This window comes from Crocodylus porosus, unplaced genomic scaffold (genome assembly GCF_001723895.1).
Source record: "Crocodylus porosus isolate Cpor-Errol unplaced genomic scaffold, CroPor_comp1, whole genome shotgun sequence".
NCBI lineage: Eukaryota > Metazoa > Chordata > Crocodylia > Crocodylidae > Crocodylus > Crocodylus porosus.
Genome location: NW_017728931.1, coordinates 103,171,967 through 103,188,234, shown reverse-complemented (window position 1 = coordinate 103,188,234; position 16,268 = coordinate 103,171,967). Strand labels below are relative to the sequence as shown.

The 16,268-nt window shown below is 43.8% G+C and overlaps 1 protein-coding gene across 1 annotated transcript; it reads right to left on the bottom strand.

The window, feature by feature from the left end:
* Window positions 1-1,391: 1,391 nt before the first annotated feature.
* On the bottom strand, window positions 1,392-15,934 carry WNT16 (Wnt family member 16). The gene is made up of 4 exons (XM_019543440.1): window positions 15,803-15,934; window positions 15,503-15,735; window positions 13,175-13,461; window positions 1,392-3,004 (listed from the first exon to the last, which is right to left on the bottom strand). Exons 1-4 carry the CDS (start codon window positions 15,883-15,885, stop codon window positions 2,540-2,542), a joined length of 1,068 nt encoding a protein of 355 aa, XP_019398985.1. The 5' UTR covers window positions 15,886-15,934; the 3' UTR covers window positions 1,392-2,539.
* Between the last annotated feature and the right edge of the window lie 334 nt (window positions 15,935-16,268).

Sequence of the window (16,268 nt, the reverse complement as noted above, 5' to 3'; positions counted from 1 at the left end):
AAGCGCAATAAAACAAGGTATGCCTGTACTCCAATAGTAAGAAACTTAATGAACAAATGTCAGAGGTAATATTATCATGCTAGTTCTAGGAACTTAATCCAGGGGTCTCTGAACCTTTAACATAGCTTTCATAATTTAAATATTTACAAAATATAATTTTTTTGTCTTATCAAAAATACGTATCCATACATTTAAACAAAACAAAGCCCTGCGCACACTACTTTTAAACCAGTTTTTAAAAATTACTTTAAAAAAATTAATGCTTTGCCTGGATGTAAAAATCAAATGGGACAAAAAGTATAAAAATGTTATTGGTAACAGCTTAAATATTTTAATGGTGCAAGCCAAGCTATACAAGACATTGTGAAGAGAAACTTACTTTAAAGCAACATTGGTTGTGGAACAAATGAATGAAATGTTCTAAATACTATACTTACGAAAAAGGCTGAAAAATACAGTTCAGGTTTTGTTGTTTCTTTCCCTTTTTGACAAATTTCTTTGGTCTGCATTCCGCATTGGAGTGTGGATAGGCACAGAGAGAAAAAACACTGAGCTACCACCTGCTGGCAATACTGATTCATTAATCACAGGCCACCAATGAAGGAAGCAGTGGGGCTGAAGGCTTGTTGACTGGTCACACCAATACACACAATGTAGGCTAAGTGCAAGCAGTCAAAAAGCCTGAGGCAGAACCACTTCAATCTAGGCAGCTTCCTCCAAGCTGTGTACATTGAACTGATAACCAACTGAGCTGACATCCAGCTTTCACCTGGGACAGGTGGGAGAGGTCCGCACTGACCCAGGCCAGCAGGCAGGGGGACTACAGCACGTCTCCCAGCCTGCCGGCCATTGCCAGCCCAGACAACCCCCTGCTGTCCTCCCACAGCTCCCTGTCTAGGTGTTGGCCCACTTGGGGGAGCCTCCCCCTCAGGCAGCTTCCCATAGCCTGACTTCCCCAGCCCAGGCAGCCCTAGGGACCTGAGGGGAAGCTCCCTCCCTCCTGTGGCAACTGCTGAAGCAATCGGCAGGTGAGAAGGGGAGGGGAGAGGGCTTCCAAGGGTCAAAAAGCCCCCACCACAAGGGTTTTCCTTCCCCCCATGTGCTGTGTAGACCCTGGCTAGGGAGGGCTGGGGGTCCTGCCCCCCATCCCTATGGGCTGAGGGATGCAGGCAGGCAGCAGGCTAAGGAGCAGAGGGCCGAGGAAGTCCCTGCTCCACTGGAGCAGACAGTACAGCCCAGGGCTGCAAAGCATCCTGGGATGCTGGAGGACAGTGAGTTAACTTGAATTTGGAAGGGAACTGAGACAGAAGTTCCATAAATCAGTTTGACCTAAATCATTTAAGTCTGATACTACATCCAACCAGGTTTAAACTGGTTTTGGCTTTTGAAAGTGGTTTACATGCACTGAACTTCTGTACTGTTACAGGCTTAAACCAGTTCCCAGTCACTTAAACCAGTTTATGTGTATGGGACCTTAAGGATCTGGCTGCAGGAGATTTTGTTTCTGATACCAGAACACATTTCTGTCCCAGACACCTGACTCTCCTTTTAGTTCTTCTAAGCATATTTGAGCTTGGGAACCTCCTAAACATGGTTGCTATTATATATACCAGGGGTTCCCAAGCTCTGGCACGTGCACTCCTGGGAGTATGCAAGGTATCTCTGGGGGTATGTGGGAGATATTGTGTAATGGCAGATTTAATTTTCATTATAACAACAACTGGCATTTAAGGAGTTAAAATATAAAATATATGCTGGTAGGCATATGTGGGAGCTGATAAATCTGGAAGGGGATATGTAATAAGAAAAAGTTTGGGAACCTCTGCAATCCACTATTTGCATTTAGTGTAAGGTACAAAAGTATCTTTTAGCTGGCCATGCATGGCACAAACCCAAACAGACCATTGTTCCCACCAACCATGGGGGCTTCATTGGCTTTACTTACGTTGCTGAGCTTCTTTATACTGTGTGGTAGCCTCTCTACACACTTGCTTTGCAAACACTGTATACTCAACTTAGAGCTTTGCTACCACATTTCTTTCAGCAGTTTACAGGAAGGAGTCACACATGTGTGTATCTATCCTGTTGACAGCCTCCATTCTTAAAAATATGGGAGAAAGGATTACATCTGACACCTTTTAAATGTCCAGTATCCTTGCAGCCTCTAACTACTAAGATGTCCTTGTTTTTACTCCACCATATAATACTTTTAATACTGTTTTTGATCCTAACCGTGCCATGGCTGTTGCTCACTTTAAAAGTTTAATATCTGCTGTTAGCCACACACTGATGCATTCATATATGTCATCCAGCTACCCAGACTCTATGGAGAACCAGAAGTTTTTTGCTGTTGCTTCTATCATTTTGTGCAGGCTACTAATCATCTTACACAATTCTTTTTTAGTTAATAACCAAAATATTTGAAATACAGCACTTCTTTAAATCGCTCAGACAAGCCACCATCCTTGTAAGTCCCACACAGGAAAAATGAGTACTACTTTGCAGCATGTTTTTGCGTTGCTTCCCAACATAGATAGGCTTATTTGCAGGTATGTACATCAGTCATGCTTTCACACCGCCTACATCGTACGTAGCAGCACCAAACAAACTTGCATTCACATCTTTCCACATGCCTGACCACATGGGTGTTGTAACCACGCCCACAGCAGAGGAGATTGCATCCATCAGGTCCCTCCGATGTGCGGTTGCATTCCCTTCCCTGTGTTCCGCGGATCCCCAGTTTACGATCTTCAACACAATAATTGGGAGACTTGTTTATGTAGAGTAGATCTTCTTTGCGGACAGGTATTTTTCGATGGCTTTTTTCTTTCCTGAGGATCTTTTTTTTCAGTCTGTCCGATATCTGTACACTGTTTTCATATTTATCTTTTAAAAAACGGCCAACCTTTTCAAATGGTGACATAGTTTTCCAACAAGTTTTCACAGCACAGGACCCAGAAACTCCATGACAGCGGCAGTCCACTGACATCAACTTTGCTACAGCCTGAAAACAAGTCAGGAACATTATTTAGGCTTATTCTCCATTCACTAGGAAAACTTCTGGGCAATGATGATCCATAAGCCTCCACCAACTTTGGCTAGGATGATTATCCCTATTTGACCAATGGGGAAAAAGGATATATGGAGAAGAATACATTTTACAAGGTGCTCTCTCATTCTGAGTGTCCAATTTGAGACACACCCACAGCCTGTTTCAGAGGTGCTGAGCCCAAGTACATGGGCAAGACCAAACAGGTTGTCAGGCTTCTAATAGTAATAAGCCTTCTAATAGTAATAGTGAAAAATTATATTTAGGTCTTATTTTGTACCCTGAAGGATTCCAATTTACTAAAAAGTATGCATACTTTGTTGCTTTTCTCACCACTGAAACACAGCCATCTCTTGGAGAACATAGTGGTAACGTTCAACCATGCAGATCTGAATGGGAGGGGATTTATAGTATCTAAATACATGCAGTTCATTTAGATTCAGTTGTTTGGGGACAGTCCCTGGGTGATCATCACATATGCAGAATCAAACTTACTGTTGAGAAAGTTAGGGTAGGTTTGTTATAACAAAAGGCAGGTATAAGTGTAATTTTTTTCCAATTACACAAATATTAGTTAGCACATTTTCATAGTCTCACACAGATTTTCTTGTTTTTTAAATATTTTATAGCTATTAGCAGAGTTAATGTTTTCATATTTTGAAAAATGTCTCCTTGGAGAGGAATAAGTTGGAAATCCTTGTAGATGCTAGACCTAGACTTCTGCAAACCTGTCTGCAGGGCAAAGGGTGTCTACAGCCTTTATTAGACTTCTGCAACAGACAAGAATTTGGGCAGTTTATATTGGACTCACCATCAAAAACTGTAGACTAAATAAAGTAGTAACTTTCTATATCTAGGACTGCAACTCAGAGCTTCAGCAAATAATGAATGCAAGAGACTCGAACGAAACCATTATAGATGGTTATAATATACAAGTAAACAATTACATTTCTTTATTGACACATTCGATGCACAGCTTTAAGAAAAGATCTGAACAATACATACACTTAGCAAGACGAGAAAAGTAAAAGTCTAATTTTTTTTAAATTTCTACATTAACAGTCCCTCATATGGAGGCACTGTTCACTAGTGTAAAAAGCCCACTTCACAGCAGTCAATTGTGCCCAGCTTTTTTCCCCCCTGCACCTTGCTTCCAGCAATAAATGTATACATCTTTAAATCACCAAAATGGATGCAGATGAGCTTGTTTCAAAGCACTGTTTGAAGGGTTTAGAAGGGCTATATTTTAAAGACAATTACCACTGGAACCAGAAACTTTGCTGCATAAAGATTTTAAAGAAAAGTAGATACATTTTAATGCGTGCTTTAACAAAGGTTCAAAAGGGAAGGTATTCCTCATAGCAACTAAACACACAAAGGACTTCAGGCTAAGTCTAAAGGGCAGGAACCAGCCAGTCAAGTCTAGCATGTCTGGACATCTTTACAAATAATATTCTGATCTTAGAAAAACTGTACTGGAACAACAACTTTGGCATTAAAACAGAAAGAAAAAAAAAGTCTTCCTTCTAAGAACCACTTCCTCCACAATCTTCACAAATACTAACCCCAGTCAGTCATATGCCTTCCTCACCCCACCATTTATAAAAGAGGGGAGAAGTAGGAATTTAACACCTTCCTCAGAGCTTCTCAGAGAACCTTCCCACCCCCGGATTTGTTCTAGGCCATATTACTGCAGGTAAATCAGTGCAGATAAAGCCTTGTAGCCACTCAGAGTCAAGCAGCTTCAGTGGCAGAGGTACACCCACCTCAATAAGTGACAACCAAGAACTGTCTTTATTTGTGCCTTATCAGTACCAGCTCCTTCAAAGTACAATAGGTAATAAGGAATTGTGGACACAGAACAGAAGAAATGATCCTTTCTGTTTTAAATGTTATGCTGGGACTTTACAATATGGTTATTTGGGTGGTGCTAGATTTATTGACTTTAGTGGGCAGTTGAGGAATACAAATTATTCTTGAAAAAAAAAAATTATATATGACCATATTTGCTTGGACTTGCATATTCTTTGGTGAATGAATAGAAATCGCTAGTTGGTTGAGGTTACCAGCAAAGACAAACAAACAAGACATGTACAGAGCCATTAGAGGAAGATTCTGTGTGCACTACCAAAAACCATTAGTTTCTACAGAATGCCCCTAGTGAAGTGAAAGGAGGACAGAAGTAGAAGCCATTTAAAATTTGGTGGGCCACAACTGGAGAAGGGAGCCACCCAGGATCCAAAATGACAACAATGGTAAGCACACCCAAACAGCAGAAATGGGGTACAATCCATACCCCAAAGTATTCCTGCGTACTGCAGATTTGATATTCTGTTTTAGTAACATGCTAAAAAAATAAAAACCGAAAACCAGTAATACAATTACCGCATATATGTGTGTTTTTTAGGCACCGCCCAATTTTAATATTTATTCCTATAGTTGTAATTGCAGAAATACAATTGTTTCTTCAGAATCTGTTTGAGGAATGATTGGACAGTTGTCATATTCAGCTTTAAGACTCCACTGAGATGAGAGATTTGGCTTTGAAAGGAAAGGGCCCTTGTTACAATACAAATAATCTGGCAATGAATAAAAAGTGGTATGGAAGAAGAGAAACAAGACATGGAAGATGTGAATATCACAGCCACTTACAAAGAGCATAGTCCTAACTACTACTGTTCCTTACTAGTTTGTAGTATGGTTGTGCAGTTCCCAAGGAGACTGAGATCAAGTTGTGTTATATGTTATACAGACATAACCTATATTTTTGCATCATAGCCTAAGAAGTATAAATAATAGAAGAAAATGTGGAATTTATAGGGGTTCTTTTGGGGAATGAGTCCTTGCATACTTATCACAATCAGGCAGGGCGATTCCGCTGGATGAGCTAAAATTATCCATATATAGGCTGTGATGGGCACTAGGCCCAGTCCTTAGTTACTTGAAGCTATTTGCACAACCTCTATCATGGGCAAGCAGTTTGACAGGCTACTCCTAGAGTCACCCTGCGAGAGAAATCCAACAGAAATTACAGATCGGCTACCATCTTGCTTTGTTGTAGGTTGTTGCTTCTCAACTGTTGGTGTGTCAACACAGACTCCCTTCAAATTGGATGTTAAAATATCTCTTTATACCATTTATACTGGCAACTATGGTAACAGTTGCTTTCCTTTAGCTGACCATAAAACATGGCCTTGCAAACTGTCAAGTCAGCCATATGAACAAGGTGTCCAACCAGTAAAGCTGAACTTATGAACATAAACATTTAAATGCCGAACATCTGACAACTAGGGATCTTGATATTGGGAAGGTTGTCCTGCTGTTTAATCTCAAAAACAGGCTGAAGACAACTCAGTCAGTTCCAGTTGCACTTTAAGTGGTGGCAGTAGGTCATCCAGGCCTAACAAGATAAGAGAACTGACAGCACAGCTGTGCAACTGATGCCAACTTAATGTATAAATTCATCTCTCTGTGGTCCTACAGTTGATAGGACACCATTCTAAAATACACACTTATTAGTCCCCTTTATTAAGAGGGATTAGTCACTTTTATATGGTGGCTTACCTTGTATGCTAAACCTCTACATGAACTTAAGGAGTATTGTTAAATTGTAATAACAAGATGGACATGTGTAACCTTCAGCACAGATTAGGGCAGTTTCTTTAAACTGACTGTAAAACCTCAGTAATAGGCTGCAGAGAGAAGAACTGAATGTTGTCAAAGAGGAGCTTTCCGGTGAAAAGTTCTGCTACTTTACATGAAATGCTGCTGCTACTGAAGTGCTACAGGCTGGGAAAAAAACCCAACAGCAAACAAAAACTAAACACTTTCAGTGCAAAACTGAATAATTGTCATCAGTATCACAAGATGCTCTTATTGGCACAGCCAATAAAACAAAAAACGGAAAGAGCAAGGAAGCCAGAACACATCCGGCACCATGCGTGACCAAAAAGTAGTCCAGTATTTTGCCATTTTCCACTACTCAGCCATCATCCCATCATCGCAGCACCAAATGACACCTCTGGATGTGGAACATCCAAAGGTGTACACACATTTTTAGTGAAGTGAAAGATTTACAGTGTCAAAAGCTTTTAGATCAATGAATGCCATGTAAAAATTATACTTTTGTTTCTGAAACTTTTCCTGAAAGTAATGATGTTTGTGATGAGAAGCAGAAGATGAAAAGAAGGAACTCCATACGGGCAACCCCTGCTTAGCGCCCTTACTTGGTCCCTGAAAAAGCAAGCGTTAAGTGAATCTAGCATTAAGTGAAACCAAATGTATGGCGACTGCAAGTGTTATAGTGAAACTTGCTGAGCACTAAGTGAAATCAGGTATCAAATTTCAAAATGAGCGTTATAGTGAAACAGTGCCAAGCAAAGAAGCATTAACAGGGGGTTGCCTGTAGTAGAACTCCACAGGACTACAAGGGTCTGCTCTAAGGATTATATTCCAGGTACTTTAAAAAGTTATCGAAGAGACTACAGGCTCTGTTCCTTTGCTGCAGTAGAAGGAAGCTAAAACTTGCCACATGGTGTATGAACTACAGACTTCCATTGTAAATACTTGAAGAGGACTCAAACTGTCAAACTAGTGATGGACTTCAAAGAGCTTGTGTGACCTATAAAGATTTCAGACACCATTCCACAGAGCCTAAGAAAATCAAATCCATGAAGAGAAGGAAAGAAGAGTACTAGGTGAGTGGGTTTATGTGCATGCAGAAAATTGTAACTAAAACTTGCTGTAGGGAAACCTGAAAAAAAGTGCTGAAGTCTTGAAAATGATTTTTGCTGTTTAAAGAAATAAACAAGGAAGAGTAGTAAACAGTTATGTATTTGTGTACACACACACAGAAATCTTCTACATATTTTCATTTAAATGATTTTCTGTTATTCTCCCATCGGATAGTATTTATTAACATGAATGTTTGTATACCTATATATCCTATCCTATGCCTAAAAGCCTAACCTTTGTGCTGTGAAACATGCAAAAGTTAAGGGGAAAGAATGGTTATACCCGACATTAGCTTTTTTTCCTTCTCAAAGCATGTTACACGAGTTATAGGCCTTAATCTTGAGACTTTATACACGTTTAATTTTACACATACACATGCATAGCCTCAGTAAAAAGGAATGATACATGTGTTTGAGGACTGCTCAATTCATCTGTGTAACCACAGTTCTTCCCCCTACTGCAACCAGTGGGTGTATCTCCACAAGATGTTTACTACACAGTAGAATAGTTAGCTGTGCAGTAAACACCTTGGTGTCTACACATGCACCCCTATTAGGCTGCAGTAAACTAATTTACTGTACAGCAGGACAGCATTTGTATTTACTCCTGCAGTGGAGTAAAAGAAACTCTGCAGCAGTGCATGTGTAGATGCTGTTCCAACTAGCAGGGGCACAAGGGTGCTTCAGTGTGGAGGCTTCCTGCCAACTATCCCCACAATGAAAACACCTTCATGCCCCAACTTACCCCTCCATAGCACATTGAGCCACAGGGAGCAGCCTGGGCTGGCAGGCTGACCTTCCGGGCCCCCTGCCAGCCAGGGCAGCTCTGACCCAGCTCAATATGCTGTGCTCCCAGGCACACACATTCAAATGGCAATACACTCCGGAGATTGTTTCATATTAATTTTACATGTAGACATGCAATTACTTAAAGACAGTGAGTACCTAAATGCTTTTTCCCCCCACCCCCCTGTATCATTCCTTTTGACACAGGATGTTTATTCATCTATATTCAAAACGAAGAAACTGTAAGAACAGTACTTATAAAAATTCAATTTCAAGAACAAACCATCATGAAATAAAATTCTATAACAAAGGCCAAACTTTTTAAAGTTTGACTGTCTAATACTGCTAGCTCCAGACACGCCTGTATGTCTATGGAGCACACCAGTGTGTTGTATAGCTATACTAGGTTGGATCCTGGAAGCAGTATGGTTATATCAAACAGAACTCCATCTGAACTAGTTGGTCCATGCCACTGCAGTTATACTGCTTCGGATTCTTGATCCAATAGAAGCAGCTCTACACACTGGTACATTGCACCATGTGGGCACACCATATATGGCAAGGGATCTGCAGACTTCTTGGATTTCAATAGGAAAAAGAAAACCCAAGGAAAATAAAGTGCTTGCTCCCTAGAGGGCTGCTGCCCTGCTCCTTGCTGCTGATTGGCTTTGAGGGCTGCCTGTCATGTGGCCTGGCCCCTCTCCAATTGGCAGTGAGGGGGTGGGCCTGCATGACAGACAGCCCTTGCAGCCAATCAGTGGTGAGGAGCAGGGCTGCATGGTAAGCAGCCTGCATAGCCATCAGCTGAGTGACTGGGCACCAAGGTCTCCTGGCCAGAGCCATGTGGGGTAGGGGACAGGTCCCTGTTGTTCTCTGTTTGCAAAGTGGATGCCAGGCCCTCACTGTGACCCTAAAATCAGGGGGCAGCCCCCTTGAATTTGGTAGGTCCCGATATACGGCCCTCGTTTAGTATTATCAGATCACATCACAAATGTGAAAGTATATTTGTCCTGCGAGATGTGGTAGAATTATTTCCTCCCACTTCATTCAGATATTTCCAGGAGCAATGATTTGAAACCAACTCTCCCATATCCCAGGAAAGGGGTCTAGCCACCAGGCTGCAAGTTCAAAGCGTCTCCTTCTCCCTGTCTGGCCCAAAGAATATTTACAGAAAGTAGAACAATTCCCATATGAAAAGTTAAGAAGTCCTATCCTAAAGTAGAGGAGAGGTTTGAGTACCACTTTAGAATATGAGATGTAGGTTTGAGCCTCCTCAGAAAGAGATAGAAACTGTTCCTGCATGAACGCAAGTCCCAGTCCAGTAGATGTGATCTAGGACTGCCTACTGGATTGGTCCTGAAGGCATCAGCTCCTCTGTCTATTTTGTGGATTCTGATAGGATTTATGCACAAGCTGGGTACGCAGCCACTTGGTGCCATCCAAATGTACACAGCTTTAGACATACTCAAAGAACTTTAGGGCAAGGGGGTACTTAACAGGGGTTTAGAGGATCAACATTTGGGACTTGGGCTCATAAAGTAGTAGTTTCCTCACTTCAGGCAGCTTCCCATGTCATGTGCTGGCTATTGTGGATCTCACTTTTAGAGACTTTTAAGAGCATGTCCATCTGCTTTCATGGCACCACTCTCAAGCATGCCCTGTCCCCCCAGCCTCTCCCCCCTACTCCATGGGTGGCTCCCACTGCCGTTGATTGTGTCCCTGAGGGTTCCCCTCCACAAATGATTTCCTCTTCTTATTGCCAAGTTTGACAATATGCAGAACCAGAGGCAGCAGTGCATGATAAAGCACCAAGGGAAATAGTTGGCTAGATTCATAGTACACATTATATGGCATCTACAATCTAAATTAAATATTTAAGTAAAATCACCATTTTTAATATCTGCTGTCCATCTTGGGTAGATCACTCAAGCCTATAATCAACAGGATCTGTTTACTGAAATCCTCTATTTAAAATACTATATGCAGGATGAATAAAAATTTCTCTCCCAAGGTGTAGACTCTGCCCCTGAAAAATCTGAGCTACCCCTCTTCCATGATCCTCAAGTCACAGAATCCTTCCTCTACTTTAAAGTTCAACATCTTGGTGAAACTATGGGATAGAGAAGCTTAAATAGGGCTCTGACTTGAGATGGGAAAGGAATTTGGAGAATTTTATGCTTACCAAAAAAAGAGCTGTTCCAAACAAATGTAGTTACGTAAATTCCAGAAGTACTGTCTCAGAAAGATACTTATTTTCGTAAGATCATCATATTTCTGATGCCTTTCATTATGAAAGGTCATAGGATAGCAATACATCTCCCAAAACATCTTTTTCCCAGAACAATAGCTTCAATTCTTTCTAACAATCTTTAAGGATTCTGAAACTAGGAAAGAATCAGAGCAACTTGTGGCTAAGTTTTAGCCTTGGTAATATCAATAGCTAGGATTTCCAACAATAGGAATGTTGCTTTCTCTTTCACTTTGGACAACAGCCACAGTATTTGCTTTATCCTACGGCTCGCAGCTATGTTACAAACTATCTACTTTATTGGAAGTCACCAAATGCTCTGCATATTTCCTTTGTGGATATTTAAAAACAAGTACATAGCTGCAAGTGATATGGCTGAAGAACTTTAAATGCTTCAAAATCATTTAATTTACTATAAACTTAAGAATGAGAGCATAGCAGTATATGCAAATACATGTTAATGGTGCACACCAAATTACCGCATTTATTGGAATATGTTTCTCCTCCAATTAGCATGGGGGAAAAGCCACTTGTCTTATATTTGTATACAAAATAGAGTGGGGGAGGGGGAAGCAGGCAGCTACTACAGCTCCGACTGGTCCCGAGCCTGGGTCACAGCCAGAGTTAGACCCACAGCAGCCTCCTGCCCTCTCTTCTGCAGGTTCTGCCCTCCCCTGGCCTCCTGCACCCCCCTCCTACCCCCTTACTGTCAGGTACACCTCAACTCCAGGTTGAGCTGGAGTGTCACCTGGGCACAAACCACATGGAAACTCCTTACCCTGTCCAGTCAGCTCAGCAGCACCAACACTGCTGCATTGCCTACCTGGCCAAAATCAGCAGTGCCAATACTGCTGCACTGCCAGGCAAGGGCTGAACTTCCATGCACTGTACTTGTAGACGGAACAGTCAAAGGAGTTTCTGACAATAAAAAGGGAGGCAAAAGTCTGGGGAGTTAGGGAGGCAGGAAGGAGCAGAGACTGGAGAGGTGCAGGAAGGTTGTGGCAGGGCGGCAAAAAAGAGAAGAGGGGGGGTGAGGCAGAAGGCAGAGGGGCTACCTGGCCCTCCCCTGTACTCCAGCCACGGCTTTCTCTGCTGTAGCAGTGAGTGGGAGGGGGAATTCAAGACAGTGCTCCAATACTTAGATTTTATACTTGGAAAATTATAACAAATTTGTAAGTTTTCCATATATAGAATCTAATTATTGGTGAGGCAATGCTGCTGGGGCCTGGACTCTGAGGGGGTGGGGGTGATCCCAACACCCCTCCTAACTTGGCAAGTGTCCTTCTCGTGCAGCCCTAGTTATGCTACTGCTTTAGTGTCTTTGTCCTATGCTGTACTGAAGAAGAACAGTATTCTGTAAGGTCCTGTGAGCTCTAGGTTTCCCACTGGGATAGATTCTGACACCTTCACACAGAATTACACCTCACTCTGAAAACCATCCCACTGATTTCAGAGTCAGATATTAGCCAACATGAATAGAGGTTGGAGAACCTAAACACCTGCAGCAAGATTTGGCAGAACTGACTAGCCTTATTCCAAAATTGTAATCCAAAATGTCAACTGTTGCTTAATCTCATTAATCATTTCCCACCTTGGTTTTAGACGTTGCTAGCTCAGAACCATCCCTGCTCAAGTAGGGAAAAACCAAATCAAGACTCCAGAAATAAGGAGGTTCCTTTACCTCAGCTCCTCAAGAAGCTCAATCCAGTAATGTTCTCAGAGCATGCTTAACAATGATGAGATTAGGCAAAATAAAAAAAGTTGTAGCTCTTTCCTTTACAAGTAGGTTGTGGTAGTACTAGCACTAGTCTTATGTAGTAGCCTGTTTACAGCACTTACCCAGGGACCTCTCAGAATCAGGCCCTATATAATTATCACCTGCTTGGAAATGGTCTTTTTATAAACAGCATGTAGTTAAATCATGAACAATGAACAAGACAGCATTTATGTAATGAACGAACAGAACAAACTAAGACTGTAAGTCTGGTGCATCATCATTCAGTATCAGAAAGAACTAAAAATGCAGTCTTCTCTAAAGAACAGAAAAGAAATCAAGCCCTAACCATTCTTCTGAGCAGGAAGTGGTTAAAACTCACTAGACGATGGACATCCAAGATAAATGTCTTAACTATACTCATTTTGTGGGGTTTTATTTATTTAATTCAACTGTGAAGCAAGATGGACAGAAAGTAATACAGGTTTCAGCTTTGAATTTAACTGTTTTGGAGGTATTAACCTGATTCTTGCCCTTAGCCCAATACATACTTGTCGTCAGGATCTTGCCTAGTCATAGTAATGCCATTTTTGGCAGCATAATCTAAGGAGTCTTTGCTTCCAAGTGTAAATTGTCATACATACCTGCCTTCCAGCCTCATTATTGTGCAGATTCATTGCCAGCAGTCCACTCCCATCTTTTCCAGTTATGTTTTTGGCAGGGCCATCTAGGAACTTTTTGCTAAATGACATTCCATAATGAATATCATCAGAGCAGCCACCCCAGTGCCAGCCTTCACTGGCTGAGCCACCATTCTGCAATTTGGTATCACAGGAGCATTCAGTCATATTTCCTGCACTGCATGATCGAGTCACAGAATGCACAAGGCCTGCTGCTGTCACTGCATATATAAATGCAGTCTCCTTGGTGCCTATAAAAGAATGCATGGAAATGTTAATTTAACCACACCATCTTCTTGCTACTTTTCACAGCTGGCTTTTAGGAGCCAAATCTCATAAGCTATTAATTCAATGGAAATAAATGTAGTCAAGTTAAATGACTTTTGCAGGGTTGCGTCATTCATTTTATGTTACTACAAAATCATCTAGAGTGCATGTTATTTTGGTAGCTACTTGAAGAAAGAGTCAGAAAATGGATTTTTCTTGCCATAGACAATTTCAAAAATGTTCCAGTAGAAAATGCTTTCGCTACCTTCACTGCTTTTCACCACTAAATATTAATTTGAATAAGTTAAAAGAGATGCTTTGGATTAGGGAGACACCAAGCTTTAAATGCCTTTGTACCAAGCTAGACCCTATCCTAATCTGAGTGAACAACCTGGAAGCTTTTCTAATTATAACAAAAAGTTGTATTTTCAACTTCTTGCTGCTGCCCACAACTAAGAGACCGGAGCTACATGGGTATTTCGACCACAAATCTGTTAGGCTAGTATGGCAGAGGTGAAAGCATAAAAACTCTGGGGCTACCTTTGTCCTAGTGGAAGCTTATCCATATGCCAAGGTGACCCTGTCATTTAAAAGTGTCTACAGGATCACTGTCTTCATTTTGGGTCCATGGGACTAGTCACACAGATTAAAGCTTCAAGGACATCTGTTTAAAAGAAGCATCCTTTCAGAATTTGCATCAATGTTTTACTTTCTATTATATTACATCACAGAGTTAATATTACATAGAAACAAAATGCAGTTTTGAAATATTAAATGAGGACCCCATCCTTATCTCTGGAGGCCCCTTCCAGCCCTACTTCCGCAAGCTTCTAACAGAGCTGGGTGTACTGATATGAACAGCATAGAGATGTAAGCACGTGAAGCAAGAGAATTATACTTAAAATACACTGTAGTAAAAGCATATCTTACAACAATCTAGATGAATTCTTAATGAACTGTTAGCCCAAACCAGCAGCCCTCTGTAACAATGCAAATCACACACATACCTGACAGTTTGCAGAAGCAATTGTATGGAAGTCAGTGAGGCACTACATCGCCTTAGCACATAGGAGGTGCTTCCTGCAACACCAAGCCTGTGATATTTTCACCTAATATAGGCAACTTGCCCCTACTCTGGGCTTCATATAGCCAGTTTCCACTGCCTTTGCATACAGGTAAAGACAGGCTCCTGTTTGAAGGTCTCACTTACCTGAGGCCTTAAATGACAGGTCCAGAGAATAGCTTTTATGTATTTAACATTACTATTTGACTGGTAGCATTGTTAAGTAGTACAACAGCTTTGGAAGCAAACTGACATACAAGTCCATCATCAAAAGTTGGCTTTTCCTTATTTGTATTAGGGGGGGATAAAAAGTGGGAAGACAGAACATGCCAGACACGGGGGTGCTGGAGCACACAGGACTGACATGCTTACAAACCACTAATCAAGAAGAGGTTGCTCTGGCTCCCCGGTGTCAGGAGGCTGAGAGGAGACCGCACCCCCAAGAATATTTTGCGCAGCACAATTTGAGAGGACTCTAGAAAGTCAGGTCAGCCTTTACGGCAGTACAGGTTTCCCTCACCAACCAGGGGTTTGAGGTATCCAGACTTAATACTCTGCATACCATTTTGGCTACCACAGTATGCAGTTTGGAGCAGCCACAGTTTTCTGTGGCCATATGTCAGCCCACCACCTGCCATTTCCCCCACTAAGCCTTTACATCTTGCCAAGCACAGGAACCTGAGCCCGCGGTCGGCCAGGGAAACCTGTGCCCCGGCGCGTGTGAGGTTGCTCAGCACGCAGGCACGCAGCGCGGGGGCCCGAGGGCCGGTCTGGCACTGGGTGCCGCTCAGCACCAAGCCGCGTCGCCAGAGCGCGGAAGCAGCAAGCCCGGGCTGCGCCTCGCAGCACACGCGGCCCCGTGGCACCTGCCACAACCCGCGTCGCTCCGGCCGCCAGCGGCTCCATCAGCCCCGGACTGCTCCTCTGCCCGGCAGCCTGGCCCGGAGCACGGCACGACTCACCGCTGCTCAGCTCGTAGGCGGCGGCGGCGGCGGCAGGGGCCGGGCCGAGGGCGCAGTCCCAGCGCTCGTGGCGGAACTGGCTGCGGCACTCGCGGAGGCCGAGGCGGGCGCCGTCGCGGACGCTGGGCAGCAGGTGCGGCTTCCTCCGGCACAGCTCCTTCTGCCGCCCGCTCAGCGGCAGGTCGGCGCAGCCCAGCTTGTCCGGCAGCCCCACGGAGGCGACGCCCAGCCACCTGCAAGAGCAGCCCGGTCAGCCCCGGCCGGGCCCCGGCCCAGTCCGGCCCCGTCCCCGCTACTCACATCCAGCTGCCGCGGGCGCAGCCGGGGCCGAGCGCCAGCAGCAGCAGCCAGAGCCACAGCCCGCGGGGGCGCGCCCAGCCCATGGAGCCCGCACACAGCCCCGCGCCACCTGGGCCAGGCGCGAGCCTCCGCCGGGCGCCGAGCGCGGCCCTCAGAGCCGCCGGCCCCATTTGATGTCCCCGCGGCTTCGCCATTGGCCCGCGCCCGCTCACGAATATTAGCGCCGCGCCCCATTGGCGCCGGGCTCGGAGGGGCGCGCCAGTGAGCGCCGTCGGGCCGGGCCGCCTCCCCGCGAAGGCCGCTTGGTTTTCCACCCCGCGGGCCCGAGCGAGTCGCTCCCGCTGCTGCAGCCGGGCGTCTGAACGGGCTTTGCAGCAACAGCAGCAGCAGCAGCAGCAGCAGCGGGCTGGTGGCCAGGGTGCCCCTGCTTTACCTGCCCCTGGCGCTGCCTCAGGGGTGACCCTGT

What these genes read in the sequence shown, in the direction of transcription:
- WNT16 (XM_019543440.1), bottom strand. Translation starts at nt 15,885, where the DNA reads ATGGGCTGGGCGCGCCCCCGCGGGCTGTGGCTCTGGCTGCTGCTGCTG. An exon ending in CGCCTACGAGCTGAGCAGCG is followed by an intron (nt 13,462 to 15,502) that starts GTGAGTCGTGCC and finishes ATTCTTTTATAG; the next exon opens with GCACCAAGGAGACTGCATTT. An exon ending in ATAATGAGGCTGGAAGGCAG is followed by an intron (nt 3,005 to 13,174) that starts GTATGTATGACA and finishes ACTTGTTTTCAG; the next exon opens with GCTGTAGCAAAGTTGATGTC.